The 18456-nt window shown below is 38.2% G+C and overlaps 1 protein-coding gene across 1 annotated transcript in view; it reads left to right on the top strand.

The window, feature by feature from the left end:
- Positions 1-18456, top strand: part of LRRIQ3 (leucine rich repeats and IQ motif containing 3) — a 171738-nt gene that overhangs the window by 37396 nt on the left and 115886 nt on the right. Inside the window, exon 4 of the mRNA XM_049875978.1 lies at positions 5115-5248. Coding sequence (XP_049731935.1) covers positions 5115-5248 — 134 coding nt within the window. The remainder of the gene's footprint in view (positions 1-5114; positions 5249-18456) is intronic.

Genomic DNA, 18456 nt, shown 5'->3' with positions numbered 1-18456 from the left:
AGAATGAAATGTGCAAGACCTGGAGATAGAAAACCAAAAGGGAAGAATACTCAGCATTTCTTAAGCTGAAAGAACAGAAGAAAAAAATTAAGCCACGAGTTACGATACTGAAGGATTCCATGGGCACAATATTTAATGATGCAGGAAGCCTCAAAAAAAAAAAAAAAAAAAAAAGATGGAAGAAATACACAGAGTCACTGTACCAAAAAGAATTGGTTGATGTTCATCGTTTTCAGGAGGTAGCATATGATCAGGAACCAATGGCACTGAAGGAAGAAGTCCAAGCTGCACTGAAGGCATTGGCACAAATCAAGCTCCAGGAACTGACAGAATACCAATTGAGCTGTTTCAACAAGCGGATGCAGCACTGGAGGTGCTCACTCATCTATGCCAAGAAATTTGGAAGACAGCTCCTTGGCAAACCAACTGGAAGAGATCCATATCATTAATATCACACACTAGTAAAATTTGAAGATCATTCAAAAGCAGTTGTAGCAGTACATCGATAGAAAACAGCCAGAAATTCAAGCCAGATTCAGAAAATGAAGTGGAATGAGGAAAATCATTGCTGATGTCAGATGGATCCTGGCTGAAAGCAGAGAATACCAGAAAGATGTTTACCTGTGTTTTATTGACTATGCAAAGGCATTCGACTGTGTGGATTATAACAAATTATGAATAACATTGGGAAGAATGGGAATTCCAGAACGCTTAATTGTGCTTATGAACAACCTATACTTAGACCAAGAGTCTGTCACTGGAACAGAACAAGGAGATATTGCATGGTTTAAAGTCAAGAAAGATGTGCACAAGGTGTATCCTTTCACCATACTTAATCTGTATGCTGAGCATGTAATCCGAGAGCTGAACTATATTAAGAAGAAAGGGGTATTAGGATTGGAGGAAGACTCATTAACAACCTGCATTATGCATATGACACAACATTGCTTGTTGAAAGTGAAGAGGACTTGAAGCACTTATTAATGAAGAGCAAAGAGCATAGCCTTCAGTATGGATTATACTTCAACATAAAGAAAACAAAATATCCTCACAACTGGGCCAATAACCAACATCATGATAAACAGAGAAAATAATGAAGCTGTCAAGGATTTCATTTTACTTGTGTCTTAGTCATCTAATGCTGCTGTACCAAATACCACAAGTAGATAGCTCTAACAAAGAGAAATTTATTCTCTCAGAGTCCGGTAGCTAGAAGTCTGAATTCAGGGTGCTGGCTCCAGGGAAAGGCTCTCTCTCTCTGTCAGCTCTGGAGGAAGTTCCTTGTCATCTGTCTTCCCTTGGTCTGGGAGCATCTCATCTCAGGAACCTCAGGTCCAAAGAATGCGCTCTCCTCCCAGCGCTGCTTTCTTGGTGGTATGAGGTCCCCAACTCTCTGCTTGCTTCCCTTTCCTTTTTTCTCTTGTAAGATAAAAGGTGGTGCAAACCACACCCCGGGGATGTGACCTTAGTGAGGGTGTTACAATCCCACCCTAACCCTCTTCAACATAAAATTACAATCACATAATGGAGGACAACCACACAATACTGGGAATCATGGCCCAGGCAAATTAATACACATATTTTGGGGGGACATAGTTCAATCCATGGCAGCTTGGATCCTCAATCCATGCCCATGGAAGCAGGAGTCAAGAAATCAAACAACACATTGCATTGGTCACATCTGCTGCAAAAGACCTCTTTAAAGTTTTGAAAAGCAAAGATGTCACTTTAAGGACTAAGGTGTGCATTACCCAAGCCATGGTGTTTTTTATCACTTCATATGCCTGTGAAATCTGGATGGTGAATAAGAAAGAAGGAAGAAGAACTGAGGCCTATGAATTATGGTGTTGGCAAGGAATATTGAATATACCATGGCCTTCCAGAATAAAGAACAAATCTGTCTGTCTTGGAAGAGTACAGCCAGAATGCTCCTTAGAAGAAAGCTGATCATGTTGTCGGAAGGGACCAGTTCCTGGGAAAGGACATCATGCCTGGTAAAGTAGAAGGTCATAGAAAAAGAGGAAGACCCTCAAGGAGATGGATTGACATAGTGGCTGTGATAATGGGCTCAAGCATAACAACACGAGTGAGGCTGGCACAGGACAGGGCAGTGTTTCGTTCTGTTGTACGTAGGTTCACTATGAGTCAGAACCAACTTGACAGCAGCTAACAACGAGAAGTTGTTAGATGTTGCCTGAGTCAAATGTGTTATATTAAAGTGAAGGGATATGAAGTTGAGTGTGTAAATGAAGAAGAACTTTGTGTGATATGAAGTTGAGTGTGTAAATGAAGAAGAACTTTGTGTGCCAAGTCAAGAAATTTGTAGCTGGTCTTTCAATGATGTGCCAGTGAAATACAGCAAAACTTGCAAAAGCCGGAACCTGTGTAAGGTGGAAACCTGTCAGAGAAAGAGAACTCAAATATTTTCCACTAACAGAGAGTGACAGAAAAGTGGTAATACTACATCCTGTCAAAGATAGAAAACTTGTGAGATCAGGAAAATCAAGGCATTCCTAATGAATTCTGGCTGTCACAGGTTTCACTGTATATTAAGCAAGGATGCCATATGATTAGATTATATTTTCAGATGTTCACTCTAGCAACAGTGCATATTATGGTTTGGAACGAGTGGTAATATAGAAATAAATGTATGTATCAGGGTTTATCAGGGTTTATACATCTTCCCAGCTTAGGAATACATGATAAATACATGCAGCAAAGCAATGTTAGCAAATCAAATGAAGAGGTTGGTAGGTATTTGGGATGGCAAATATACTGTGTGTAGTGTTATTTGGACATGAAGAAGTGTGAGAATAATGAGAATCTAGGATGGTCACAGGGTTTCTGGCTTAGGAACCTGTGGGCAGTAGTACCATTTACTAAGGTAGAGAATATGAGAGAAAGCACATTGGGGAAGAAGGTAATAAATTCAGATTTTGACAAGTTGAGTTTAATTGGATATCAGCTTGACCATGTAGTTCTGTAGCTCATGAGAGGGTTTAGGCAAGCTTAAGATAGAAATGTGAGAGTCTTCAGCATATAGGTGAGTGTTGAAGCTATGAATTTGGATGCATTCCTATCTGGCATCTGGTTAATATAAACTTATATTCATATGCTGGAGAGTGTGTACAGGTTGAAAAGAGACAAAGGGAGAGAATTCTTTCAGTGTGACATTTAAGGCATGAGCAGATTAATGATGGGTCTTAAAGTCCAGAAGAAAACAGAGTAAGAAAAAAAAAGAGGAATGGTGCACAGAAACCAACAGAAGTGTTTCAAGGAGCGAACGTCCGATGATAACTCCATAAGAAAAGTATCAGATAGGATGGTAGGGATGGAAAGCCAGTGGATTGAGACAGAGGAAGGTGGAAAAAACAAGTGTGGAATTTTGTTTCCAGAATTAAGACTTTTAAAATGATAGATATAAGGGATAAAGGGTTGGAGTATATGTGCTTATCTGTATGTGTACATTTTAAAGATGGGGGAGGCTATATCACATTTATATCTAATGGAATAGTGCCAGTAGAAAAGGGAATGATCAAAAAAAGGAAATGGGACTTAAAATTGCAAGGAAAGGTATAGAACAGAGGACAGGAACAAGATACATCTTGTTATAAGATTCAGTAGGAAGGTATCAAGAATAGATAGGGATATAGTTATACTTGTAGCAAGTAGAGGGGAATTACTTGGTGGATATTAGTTGACCACCCTCTTTTCTCTTTGAAAGAGAAGATAAGATATTTAGGAAGCTCTACGAAAAGGGCTTTGAGACTATTGAATAGTATTGAAGGTTTGGAATAGCTACTTTTGGGAATGGGAGCAAACCAAGTCCAACTAAAGGTCTTTCTAATCAGAAGTGAGTGTCTGAAAGCATAAATTTGAAGTAGCACTGTTATGGATTGAATTGTGTCCCCCAAAAAGATATGTTGAAGTCCTAACCCCTCTACCTGTAAATGTGACCTTGTTTGCAAATAGGGTTTGTTTTAAAATATGTTATTAGTTAACAAGGTCATACCAGGGTAGGGTGGGTCCTAATCCCTTCTAAGTTATGCCTTTTAAAAGAAAGCATACACGGAGACAAAGTCACACAGAGGGAAAACAAAGGTCATGTGAAGATGCATCTAAAAGTCAAGGGATGAGAAGAAATGCCTAGGGCTACCAGAAGCTGGAAGATCTTTCCCTAGAGACAACACTGAGATTTGCTAATGCCCTGAACTGAGATGTCTAGCCTTTGGAACTGTGAGGCAATACATTTCTGACCTTTAAAGCCACCCAATTTATAGTATTTTGTTATGGAAGCCCTAGGAAAGGAAGACAAACTCTACTTCACAAGGCTTTATGGTTTTTCCTGGCAGTACATAGCTGATTTAGTATATTGGGGAAAAGATGAATGTTTTTAATGTTATAGGGTAATAATTTTCTGGGTAGGTGCCTTAAAAAAAGCATTACACAATATAAATATTACCTTTTGATGCATGATTCCCACATTTCAAACATAAGGAAAATGGCTTTATTTCTAACCAGCCAAATGATAAATGGAGTATAGGGAGCCTCTTACCCAAACCTAAAAATATTCAGGAAAGGACATCTTAGAAGTATTTTTCTTAAAAGCAATGTAGGATATCTTTTCCCAGAGGAATGTCCTGTGTTCTAATAAAAGTGTCCAATGTTCCAGTTAAGCTGCAACAAAATTTTGAACGAATATAAATTATCTTATGAATCCATCATATGTCCATTTTCTATATGGGGAGCTACAGAGTACTTTTAGAGTTTCATTGGACACGTGTTTATGCCACTACCTTCCAGAGATCAGGATGATTATGGTCAAAATTATATACATTTGCTACCAGATCGAGAGAAGAATCTAGAATGGAGAAAGTTATCTTCCTGGATCTTGCCTTTTGCACAAAGAATTGAAATTATTTGATGCTGCTAATTCTTGATATTTTGATCTAATAAAATTGACCTGAAAGTGTATTTATTATTTAACTATTATGCCTATAAAACACCTGCAAATGTTTTATTAGCTTATTCATACCTTTAAATTACCATGTTTAAAATACCTTTTGGAAATGTTTTCATGAAAGATAAAAATTGAATATATTTTCTTTATACAGGGAACAACCTATGAGGATGAAATTAATAATATTAAACATATTATTTCAAAAATTAATGAAATCCTGGCTCATAATTCACCAGTTTTGATTATTCAAAGATGGATACGTGGCTTCTTAGTTAGGAAGAAATTGAGGTATGTTTTATTTTCTTTACTATTTTAAATATTAAAATGTTAAGAAGATCAGGATAATAAGACAATTCTCCAATAATTTTAACTTTCAAATTCTCTATCAGCAAAATGGTGTTTTGTAGACTATTTGACTTAGTTTTAATGAAAATATCACAGTATGTAAGGTAATATATATTATAATATTTAGAAAAATCATAAATTGATACTTTTATTTTTCTTTTAAATTGAGTATGTGAATAACTAATCAATAAAGTTTTTTTAACCATTGTTTAGATAATTCTCATAGTTATTTATTAACTTTAAAAATATCAGTTGAAAGCATATATTGAATTTCTCTCAGGAAATAGGACATAATAGAAATATGAGCCATAAATCATGTGATGGGATATAACAGAAATATGTATATATTAGGATTTTATATTCCACTTGCCTATGAAGGCACTTTTGCTGAAACATCTGCCACCACATCAGGCTACATTATTTTTGGTTGGTTGTCTCTTCCTCTCTTGTTGTTCGTAGCATACCTTTCCAGTAGTTGATCTTTGCAAATACAGGAAAATTGCTCTTGCTAGAACCTCTCAGTATTGTACTTGGGTAGATAAGGTAGGATACTCTGTCATCAATTTATGTGTATTACTCATACCAAAAATCAAACATACGAAAGAATAAATGAACACTTTTATATAGCTATTCTCAGATTCTAAATGGTAAAGTTTAGAAAATAGAAATTAAATGTGCCCCTTAAATATGGGTAGGATTAAAATAGACCTAGAGTAAGGCAATGGACATTCTCTGAGAAAGCAAGATAAGGCAGTGTCAGTGAAATAAGATAGAAGGAGAGACTGACTATCTTCCTGCATTAGCCTGCGCATGCTAAATCATAGTGGCAATAGCCCTGATAAAGAGAGACAAGTGTGAGGGACAAGTAGCAAAGCTGACCATAATACAGTGCCTGCAACTTCTGAGGAAGCGGCTCCATATACTTTTCAAACGAAGGTCGGCGTGAGAGAAAGTGAGTTCACAAATGGGGACATATCAGATTATCTGGAATTAAGGATGTGGAAAAGGATCAGGCAGTTGCTGATGATGCACATTTATTTAAAATGTTGTTTCTGTCTTCTATGTTCCACTTAAATTTAGTTCCATTGAAATTTAGTATGTACTTTATATGAAATGGAGCCCTGGTGGTGCAGTGGTTAAGAGCTATGGCTACTCACCAAAAGTTTGGCAGTTCAGATCCACCAGCTGCTCCTTGGGAACCCTATGGGCAGTTCTGTTCTGTCCTGTAGGGTTACTATGGCTTGGAACTGACTTGACAGCAACGGCTCTTTTGTTTTTAATTTAGGTCCTTGGAATTTATTTTTCTCTCTTAGAATCAAGGCTCCCTCTGTTACTCATGTAACATGAGATAAAAACCATGTTCATGGGAGCAATCTCTGAAGCTTCAGTATGTATGAACAGAATTTGGATAAACTTTTTGGGGAGAGATGTCACTAATAATAATATATCGCAGTGGTTCAAGACAGCCTGATTTGAATTTTTCCTTTAAAGCTCTGTTCCATTAAGCATGTTACTTATTTTGAGCCTGAATCGCCTCATCTGTAAAATGGAGGAGAGCTGGGGCTTATTATACCCGCTACCATCGAGTTGGATCTGGGTAATAGCAGTACTTATTTCATTATTTGTTAGAATTAAGTGAGATCATAAATATAATGTTGGTACAGTGGTTAAAAGCTCAGTTGCAAAAGGTCGGCAGTTTAAATCCACCAGCCACTCCTTGGAAACCCTGTGGGGCAGTTCTACTCTGTCCTATAGTGTCACTATGAGTAAAAATTTACTCGATGGCAGTGGGTTTGGTTCTTGGTTTAGCACCTGGCGAAATTTGATATTACATTTTATTAATGGCTATATTTTTAATGTCATTATTATATGTGTTGTTATATCTTGTGCTCTCTGAGTTATTTGACTCCATGGGGAAATCAGTTTTGCTAGGATTTCTTACTCCTTTACAATTACTTTTTCTACTGCATGCACAGATCTTTCCAAAATATATATTTAGTCATTTTATTCACCAATGTAAAATTCTCCAATGGTGCTCAATTTTCTTAGGGCAAAATTTTGGATTATTTGCCCATGCAATGTGCATCACATACTTTCCTTATCATAAGCACTTACCATACTGTGTTGCTGTTGTCTATATCTCCAGCTGTACTAGAGCTCTGTGAAGTACAGAGACTTCGTCTCTCTTTGTTCTCCACTATATCTCTAGCATATAATAGAGTGTCTGATTCATATTAAAACCAAAAGAACCAAGCTGGTTGTCATTGAGTCAATTCCAACTCATGTTAGGTATCCAAAATATATTTAGTGAATGGTTAAATACATCAATAAATGGAGAAGCTATAGGAGCTAGAATAAGAAAAGTATTTCTGGATGCATATGGGAAAGTAAAGGCAGGAAGAACTATGAAGCATAGAAGGCTGGACAGAGAGGTGCCTATAAATTCCCACAACTTAGGGGCCCAAGTGACTAGTTCTCTCATATGTCCGTTTCTTGGCATGAGAAATGTCTCCCTGCCCCCACCTGTTTTGCACCTTGCTTGAAAATTTAAACTTCTTGAAATATATATGGCCTAAATTTAGAGAAGTATTATGCTATTTTCTTTTAGAGTGGTGATTTTCTAGCATGGGTGATAGAATACAAAGGAGCAACAATTTTATTCTTAGGGTGAAATGTAGTAATCAGATTGGCTGCCTCCTAAAACTAACTAAGGGAAGTGTCTTAGTCATCTAGTGCCACTGTAACAGAAATACCACAAGTGGATGGCTTTAACAAAGAAGGTTATTTCCTCACAGTAAGGTAGACTAAAAGTCCAAATTCAGGGCATCATCTCCAGGGGAAGGCTTTCTCTCCCTGTTGGCCTTCTCATCAGTGTTGCTCCGGACTAGGAGCTTCTCTGCGCAGGGACCCTGGGTCCAAAGGATGAGCTCTGCTCCTGGCATTGCTTTCTTGGTGATATGAGGCCCCCCACTCTCTGCTCTCTTCCCTTTCATTTTATCTCTTGTAAGATAAAAGGTGGTGCAAGCCACACCCCAGGGAAACTCCCTTTACATTGGATCAGGGATAAGACTTTAGTAAGGGTGTTACAATCCCACCCTAATCCTCTTTAACATAAAATTACAATCACAAAATGGAGGACAACCACACAATACTGGAAATCACGGCCTAGCCAAATTGATAAACACATTTTTTGGGGGGACATAATTCAATCCATGACAACAGGTCCCCCCCACTATCCAAAAGTAGAGCATTCCCATGAAAGATTTTGTAAGCCAAAATGACATCAATTGAAGAAGCAGTTACCGTTAATTACCTGGGAAGAATTTTCAAGTGTTCCTTGACCCAAAAAATAAGCTACCAAATCATACTGAATAACATATAAAATCTAAAATAACACTAAAATATAGTGAAAACAGACATGGTATGTTAAATACACAGCCTATATAAAGTAGAAATAATGTATGTACAGTGTAGTTTCACTTACCAGAACTAGGAAGACAGTGAGCACGCTAGAAGGCTGAGAGGTGGTGGTGGTGGTAATGATGGTAGCCCCTAGTAGCCTACCTGGCCTTGGCACATGGGGCTAGGTTGAAGGGCCAGGGTTCAAACCTGGCAGAAGAGTGGGATTTACATTAACTGTGCATGCTGAGGGATGAGTCCTACAGTTAGAGAAATGCACAGGAGAGGAAAAACTGAGGATGGGATCTCGTGGTGCACGGTGCGTTTATATGTCACCAGGCATTTGATCAGATATGGCGGCTGGGTCTTTCAATAAGGGTGGAAGAGTTTGAAAGGAGAATCTTGGTTAAGCCAATATGTAAAATGGCAGTGAACGTGTTGACATAAACACTTCATTGAGTGTCCTTACTTGCTTCAGAGGAGTGAGAATGGGTGTGTTCCCCTGCTGAATGCTATTTTCGCTTTTCATCTTTTTCATAAAAGCAAAATTCCCCTTTGAATTTCTTTCAATTAGCAAAAACAAGTATTAATATAGGTCTTTCCTGAAAGCAAAGTGGCATAAAGTGAACTTTTGATAAGTGAGTGATACCTTTATGGGTTTACATAAATAAAAATTCCTAAATAATTGAACTGGAACCCTGAATAAATCATACATAAATTCTACACTATTACTGAACTTCTTCCTTTAACATTTAAACCAATTTGAGCTTTTTGTTGTTATGTCTATGACGAGGTGGAATTCTGTAAGGAACAGACTTCAAAATGCAAGACTGGCTAAATTGCTATAGGGAAGAGAATCATGAGGAGGGTTCCTTTATCCTAGGATGAGAAGTTGGTCGTCAGTTTTATGTAATTAAGAAACAGAGGGGCAGGGCCAAGATGGTGAGCTAGCCAGAAGCTTCAGCCCACACCTCTTGCAACAAAGACCTGAAAAAACAAGTGAATTGATTATATATATGACAACCTAGAAACCTGGAGCATCAAAGGCAAAATTAAGGAAATGGTTTGAGCGACAGGGAGAGGGAGAGACGGTGCAGAAGCAGCGAAGAGTTGCGAGCCATGCAGCACCTCAGCTCCAATTACTTGGTGCCATTCTTTGGCTCAACTGTGGTGGGGCTGATGGTAGTTCCCTGAGACACGGCAGCTTCAGTGAGAGAATGCAAGCGGAGTCATGCACCCCTGACCCTGTGTTTTGTCTACAGTGGGGCTGGCTGTGGCATATAAGAAGCAGCTGCTTCAGTGAAAGAAGGCAAGTGCAGGATGCAGCCCTAACCCCCTAGGGCAGTCTCAGTGGGGACCCAGCCAGCTGTACGCAAGCTACACACGCCTCTGGAATCTGAGATAAAACGGCACTCTCAACACAGGATAAGTGATTTTGCGTAATTTACCACAGGCAGATCTAATAACTCCTTCTTTTGAAAGAACTCTTTCCTATCTATCTGATCCCTCCCCCCCTCCCCAGCTGGCTTCTTTAACAGTTGATTTCCCTGGGCCTGAGATAGAACCATCTGTGCTCCATGAGCAATTCTCCTGACCTGGGAGAAGGAACAAATTAACAAATGGGAGGAAAAATAGTCTTCAGATGCCCCTAATCTGGAAGCCCAGAGCAGAAGTGGCTCCAGTCCAGGCATAAGTGATCCACAGACTTTGTCTCTCACCCCAACATAGATCCAGGTGGCTATTATATGGCAAGGGCAAATCTGTTTGAGGTCTGACTAACTGTTTCAGCTGTACAGTGGAAAGGCAGGTTTTGGAAGTCTGATACTGGTCTGACTATTAAACAGGGCCTTCACCTACCCACAGCAGAGGCCTGAGGACTGGAGGCTCCATCCACACCACCTAGCCACCCGTGAAAGGATAGTGGTGCCTGCTAGTCCCTACAGGTATAAGCATTGGGTGCCTAAGGTACAGCTGCAGAGCCTACCCACCAGAGCACTGTAAAGAACAGAGACGCTCCTTCCTCACTGACACTTGGGGGAAGGCTGTCAGCCCCCTGCCTTCCTCAGAGTGTGAGCCCTGCTCCTACCAGAAACCAGTGTATATGCCCATCATCATTGCTCCTCTAAGAAAGTAGGTGAGAGCCTACACCACACATTAGGTGACTATCAGGACACCTGAACTGAATCTATACAAGAATCCTGAATGGACTCCTAGGCTCATATACCAGGTAATAGATCTAGCCATCTGGTAACAGGACATTAGTGCTTCAAAGGCTCCTGTAACCAAGTTAGCTCACTCTAGTAGCCTATTTGGCTATATTGAAACAAAACAAAGCAAGAAACTAGGACATAGTGAGTAAACAAAATAAATTAATACAATAACTTATAAATGGTTGAAAGACAACAGTCGATATCAAATCACATAAAGAAGTGGACCATGATTGCTTCAACAAACTCCCATAACAGAGAATCAAGACTATCCCGGATGAAGACGTATTCCTGGGATTACCAGATGTTGAATACAAAAGATTAATATACAGAACTCTTCAAGACATTAGAAATGAAATCAGGAATGAGATCAGGCAACAAACAGAAAAAGCAAAGGGATGCACAAGTAAAGCAGGTGAAGAAATTAAAAAAGATTATTCCAGAACTTAATGAAAAATTAACTGCAAGAATCCGTAGAGCGACAACATTCATAAATTCAAAAGATTAACAATAAAATTACAGAATTAGACAACTCAATAGAAAGTCAGAGAAGCAGAACTGAGGAACCTGAAAGCATAATTTATAAGACTGAAGATAAATCACTTGGCACCAATATGTTTGAAGAAAAATCAGATAGAAAAAATTAAAAAAAATGAAGAAACCCTAAGAATCATGTGGGATTCAATCAAGAAGAATAACTTGCGAATGACTGGAATATCAGAACACAGAGGGATAACAGAAAATACAGAAGGAATTGTTGAAGATTTGTTGACAGAAAACTTACCGGATATAGTGAAAGATGAAAGGATATCTATCCAAGATGCTCATTGAACCCCATACCAGTAGATCCCAAAAGAAAGTCACCAAGATATATTATCATCAAACTTGCCAAAACCAAAGATAAAGAGAAAATTTTAAGAGCAGCCAGGGATAAGTGAAAAGTCACCTACAAAGGAGAATCAATAAGAATAAGTTTGGACTACATGACAGAAATCATGTAGGCAAGAAGGCAATGGGATGACATATACAAACATTGAAGGAGAGAAATTGCCAGCCAAGAATCATATATCCAGCAAAATTGTCTCTCATGTATGAAAGCAAAATTAGGACGTCTACAGATAAACAGAAGCTTACGGAATTTGCAAAAACCAAACCAAAACTACAAGAAATACTAAAGGGAATTCTCTGGATAGAAAATCAATAATGTCAGATATCACCCCAACACTAGAACACAGAAGAGAACAACCAGATATCAACTCAGATAGGGAAATCATAACTATAAATCAAGATTAAAAAAACAAAACAAAAACAAACAAAAAACCCCTCAAAACTGGGAATCAGTGATGTCATTACGTAAAAGATGACAAAAATCAATAAAAAGGGACTAAATAAAGTAGGCATAGATCTTCCATATGAAGAGGAAACCAAGGCGATATAGGGAGATACAAGTTAAGTTTAAACTTAGAAAAATAGGGGTAAATATCAAGGTAACCATAAAGAAGACTAACAATCCTACACTTCAAAATAAAAAAACAAGATAAACATAAAGACTCAGAAAAACAAATTCAACCACAAGGAAAAAGAGGAACACACAATTTACAAAGAAAAACTTCTTAGCACAAAAAAGTAAGTGGAAAAATGAAACTATCAACAACACACAGAAAAAGGCATCAAAATGACAGCACTAAACTCATACCTATCTATAATCACGCTGAATGTAAATGGACTAAATGCACCAATAAAGAGACAGAGAGTTGCAGAATAGATTAAAACACACACACACACACACACACACACACACACACACACACACACACAGGATATATACTGTCTATAAGACATGCACCTTAGACTTAAAGACACAAACTAAAATTTAAAGGATGGAAAAATATATATCAAGCAAACAACAATCAAAAAAGAGCAGAAGTGGCTATACTAATTTCTGACAAAACAGACTTCATACTTAAATCTACAACAAAGGATAAGGAGGGGCACTATATAATGATTAAAGGGACAATAAACCAGGAGGATATTGCCATATTAAATATTTATGCATCCAACTACAGAGCTTCAAGATACATAAAAAAAAAAAAAACTCTAACAGCGTTGAAAAGTGAGATAGACAGCTCCACAGTAATAGTAGGAGACTTCAACATACCACTTTCAGCGAAGGACAGAACATCCACAAAGAAGCTCAATAAAGACATGGAAGAGCTAAATGCCACAATTAACCAACTTGTCCTCACAGACATATACAGAACACTCACCCAACAGCATCCAAGTATACTTTCTTTTCCAATGCAAGTGGAATATTCTCTAAAATAGACCATATATTAGGCCATAACGGAAGACTTAGCAGAATCCGAAACAATGAAATACTACAAAACAGCTTCTCTGACCATAAGGCCATAAAAGTAGAAGTCAATAACAGAAAAACCAGAGAAAAGAAATCAAATACTTGGAAACTGAACAATATCCTGCCCCAAAACAATTGGGTTATAGAAGACATCTGGCATGGAATAAAGAAATTCATAGAATCCAATGAAAATGAAAACACTTTCTATCAGAACCTTTAGGACACAGCAAAAGCAGTGCTCAGAGGCCAATTTATATCAATAAATGCACACACCCAAAAAGAAGAAAGGGCCAAAATCAAAGAATTATCCCTACAACTTGAACAAATACAAAGACGGCAACAAAAGAAACCTTCAGGCACCAGAAGAAAGCAAAAACTAAAAATTAGAGCAGAATTAAATGAAACAGAAAACATAAAAACAATTGAAAAAGTTAACAAGGCCAAAAGCTGGTTCTTTGAAAAAATCAACAAAATTGATAAACCATTGGCCAAACTGACAAAAGAAAAACAGGACAGGAAGCAAATAACCTGAATAAGAAATGATATGGGTGATACCACAACACATCCAACTGAAATTAAAAGAATCATAACAGAGTACTATGAAAAGTTGTATTCTAACAAATTTGAAAACCTAGAGGAAATGGACAAATTTCTAGAAATATACTATCTACCTAAACTAACACAGAGAGAACAACTAAATAAACCTATAACAAAACAAGAGATTGGAAAGTAATCAAAAACTCCCAACAAAGAAAAGTGCTGACCCTGATGGCTTCAGTAGAGAATTCTACCAAACTTTCAGAGAAGAGTTAACACCACTACTACTAATTTCAGTGCATAGGAAGGGATGGAAGACTCCCAAACTCATTCTATGAAGCCAGCGTAACCCTGATATGAAAACCAGATAAGGAAAGAAAATAACGGGCCAGTATCCCTCATGAACTTAGATGCAAAAATCCTCAACAAAATTCTAGCCAATAGAATTCAACAACATATCAAAAAATTAATTCACCACGAGTAAGTGGGATTCATACCAGGTATGCAAGGATGGTTCAACATTAGAAAAACAATCAATGTAATCCATCACATAAATAAAACAAAAGACAAGAAACACATGATCTTATCAATTGATACAGAAAAGACATTTGACAAAGTCCAATACCTGTTCATGATAAAAATTCTCAGCAACATAGGAACAGAAAGAGAATTCCTCAACATACCCAACCCCAGGGCATTTATAGAAAGCCAACAGCCAACATCATCCTAAACAGGTAGAGATTGAAACCATTCCCATTGAGAACAGGAACCAGACAAGGATGCCCTTTATCACCACTCTTCTTCAACTTTGTGCTGGAGGTCCTAGCCAGAGCTATAAGGCTAGATAAAGAAATAAAGGGCATCCAAATTGGCAAAGAAGAAGTAAAAGTATCTGTGTTTGCAGATGACATGATCTTATACAGAGATAAACCTAAAGAATCCTTAAGAAAACTACTGAAACTAATAGAAGAGTTCAGCAGAGTTTCAGGATGCAAGATAAAAATACATAAATCAGTTGGATTCCTCTAAACCAACAAAGAGAGTGATGAAGAGGAAATCACCAAATCAATACCATTTACAATAGCCCCTGAGAAGATAAAATACTTAGGAATAAATCTAACCAGAGATGTAAAAGACCTGTAGAAACAAAACTGCAAAACACTACTGCAAGAAACCAAAAGAGACCTACAGAAGTGGAAAAACATATCTTGCTCATGGATAGGAAGACTCAACATTGTAAAAATGTGTATTCTGCCCAAAGCAATCTATAGATACAATGCAATCCTGATCCAAATACCAGTGACATTTTTTAATGAGATGGAGAAACAAATCACCAACTTCGTATGGAAGGGAAAGAGGCCCTGGATAAGTAAAGCATTACTGAAAAAGAAGAACAAAGTGGGAGGCCTCACACTACCTGATTTTTAGAACATATTATACTGCCACGGTAGTCAAAACAGCCTGGTACTGGTACAACAGATACATAGACCAATGGAACAGAATTGAGAATCCAGACATAAATCCATTCACATATGAGCAACTGATATTTGACAAAGGCCTAAAGTCTGCTAAATGGGGAAAAGACAGTCTCTTTAACAAGTGGTGGTGGCGTAACTGGATAACCATCTGCAAAAAAATCAAACAAGACCCACACCTCACACCATCCACAAAACCAACTCAAAATGGATCAAAGACCCAAATATAAAATCTAAAATGATAAAGTTCATGGAAGAAAAAATAGGGACAATGCTAGGAGTCCTAACACATGCCATAAACAGTATACAAAACATTACTAGAACTGTACAAACAGTAAAAGAGAAATTAGATAACTGGGAGGTCCTAAAAGCCAAATGCCTATGCTCATTCAAAGACTTCACCAAAAGAGTAAAAAGATTACCTACGGACTGGGAAAAAGCTTTTAGCTATGACATCTCTGATCAGTGGCTGATCTCTAAAATCTGCATGTTACTGCAAAAACTCAACAACAAAAAGACAAATAACCCAGTTAAAAAATGGGCAGAGCCTATGAAGAGGCACTTCACTAAAGAAGACATTCAGGTAGCCAATAGATACATGAGGAAATGCTCACGTTCATTAGACATTAGAGAAATGCAAATCAAAACTATAATGAGTTTCCATCTCACTCCAACAAGGCTGGCATTAATCCAAAAAACACAGAATAATAAATGTTGGAGAGGTTGTGGAGAGACTTGAACACTTCTACACTGCTGGTGGGAATGTAAAATGGTACAACCACTTTGGAAATCGATTTGGCGCTTCCTTAAAAAGCTAGAAATAGAAGTACCATAGGATCCTGCAATCCCTCTCCTTGGAATATATCCTGGAGAAGCAAGAACAGATATATGGACACCCATGTTCATTGCAGCAGTGTTTACTATAGCAAAAAGGTGGAAGCAACCAAGTGCCCATCAAGGGATGAATGGATAAATAAATTATGGTATGTTCACACAATGGAATACTATGCATCGATAAAGAACAAAGATGAGTCTGTGAAACATTTCATAACATAGAGGAAACTGGAAGGCGTTACGCTGAGTGAAATTAGTCAATTGCAAAAGGACAAATATTGTATGAGACCACTATTATAAGAACTCAAGAATAGTTTAAACAGAGGAGAAAATATTCTTTGATGGTTACAAGAGGAGGGAGGGAGAGAGGGAAGGAGAGGGTGATTCACTAATTAGATAGTAGGCAAGAACTAATTTAGGTGAAGGGATGGACAACATACAATACAGGAGAGGTCAGCACAATTCGACTATAGCAAAAGCAAAGAAGTCTCCTGAATAAACTGAATGCTTTGAAGGCCAGAGTAGCGGGGTTGGGGGTTTATGGACCATGGTTTCAGGGGACATGTAGGTCGATTGGCATAATAAAAACTATTAAGAAAACATTGTGAATACCATTTTGGAGAGTGATGTCTGGGGTCTTAAACTCTAGCAAGCGACCATCTAAGAAGCAACAATTGGTCTCAACCCACCTGGAGCAAAGGAGAATGAAGATCACCAAAGACACAAGGTAAGTATGAGCCCAAGAGTCAAAATGGGCCACAAAAATCAAAGACCACATCAGCCTGAGACCAGAAGAACTAAATGGCCCACCTACAATTGATGACTTCCATGACAGGGAACACAACAGAGAATCCCTGAAGGAGCAGGAGAGCAGTGGGATGCAGACCCCAAATTCTAGTAAAAAGACCAGACTTAATGGTCTGACTGAGACCAGAGGGACCCTGGAGGTCATGGTCCCAGACCTTCTGTTACCTCAAGACCCTGAGTCATTCCCAAAGCCAACTCTTCAGACCGGGATTGGACTGGACTACAAGACAGAAAATGATACTGTGGTGGAGTGGGCTTCTTGGATCAAGTAGACACATGACACTATCTGGGCACTCCTGTGTGGAGGGGAGATGTGAAGGCTGATGAGGACAGAAGCTGGCTGAATGGACACGGAAACACAGGGTGGAGAGAAGGAGAACAACATATATATGTTGTTGCTGTTGTTAGATGCCATCTAGTCAGTTCCATCTCATAGAGACTCTATGTATAGCAGAACACTGCCTGGTCCTGTGCCATCGTCAGAATCACTGTTAAACTTAAGCCCATTGTTGCAGCCACCGTGTCAATCCATCTCATTGTGGGTCTTCCTCTTTTTCACAGACCCTCTACCTTATCAAGCATAATGTTCTTCTCCAGGAACTGATACGTCTTGATAACATGTCCAAAGTACTGGAGGCATAGTCTCGCCATCCTTGCTTCTAAGGAGCATTCTGGTCAATCTTCTTCCAAGACAGATTTGTTCATTCTTTTGGCATCCATGATATATTCAATATTTTTCCCTGGCACCACAATTTAAAGGCATCAATTCTTTACTTTTCCTTATTCATTGTCCAGCTTTCACATGCATATGAGGCTTGAGTCAGGAGCACCTTTGTCTTCAAAGTAACATCGTTGTTTTTCAACACTTTAAAGAGGTCTTTTGCAGCAGATTTGCCCAGTGCCACGCGTCTTTGGATTTCTTGACCACTGCTTTCATGGATATTGATAGTGGATCCATGTAAAATGAAATTCTTGACTTCAATCTTTTCTCCTTTTATCGTGATGTTGCTTATTGGTGTATATACATATATATATAATGTATATACACACAGTATACACAGAACTTTGCCTACCAAAGGTATGATGTTAAGGGGATTAATAAGAAAAATTCCAGATGTTGGAGTATTTTGACTACTTCTTCTTATGGTCTACAGTAAATTCTTATAGGAAAAGGACATAATTAGCTTGAAACTGGTACTGAAAACAGTGAGAGATGAAAATAAGACTTTGCCAAGAAGGGTCTTTTTTCTCATGATCTGTAATTCAATTTGATGAAAAGTTTGATTTGGGAGCCTTTTCAAATAAGAAAGCTGATTTATCTACTCCAGGCTAAAGTTAGTACTTAGAAAGATGGAAAGGTACAACAGTATAGAAAGAGTTAGTACCGCCTATTAAGCATTCTCTGCTTGACATAGAGGATAGTAACCCTCACTATGAAGACAGAGCCTTCAATTCAGGAATCCCAGGCAGAGCTCAGATGAAGACACAATTCATTAAATTCAGTACTACAGGAAGGGCAGAGCATAATGCTTTCAT

Source organism: Elephas maximus, chromosome 3 (assembly GCF_024166365.1).
Source record: "Elephas maximus indicus isolate mEleMax1 chromosome 3, mEleMax1 primary haplotype, whole genome shotgun sequence".
NCBI lineage: Eukaryota > Metazoa > Chordata > Mammalia > Proboscidea > Elephantidae > Elephas > Elephas maximus.
This window is presented reverse-complemented; position numbering and strand designations above follow the sequence as displayed.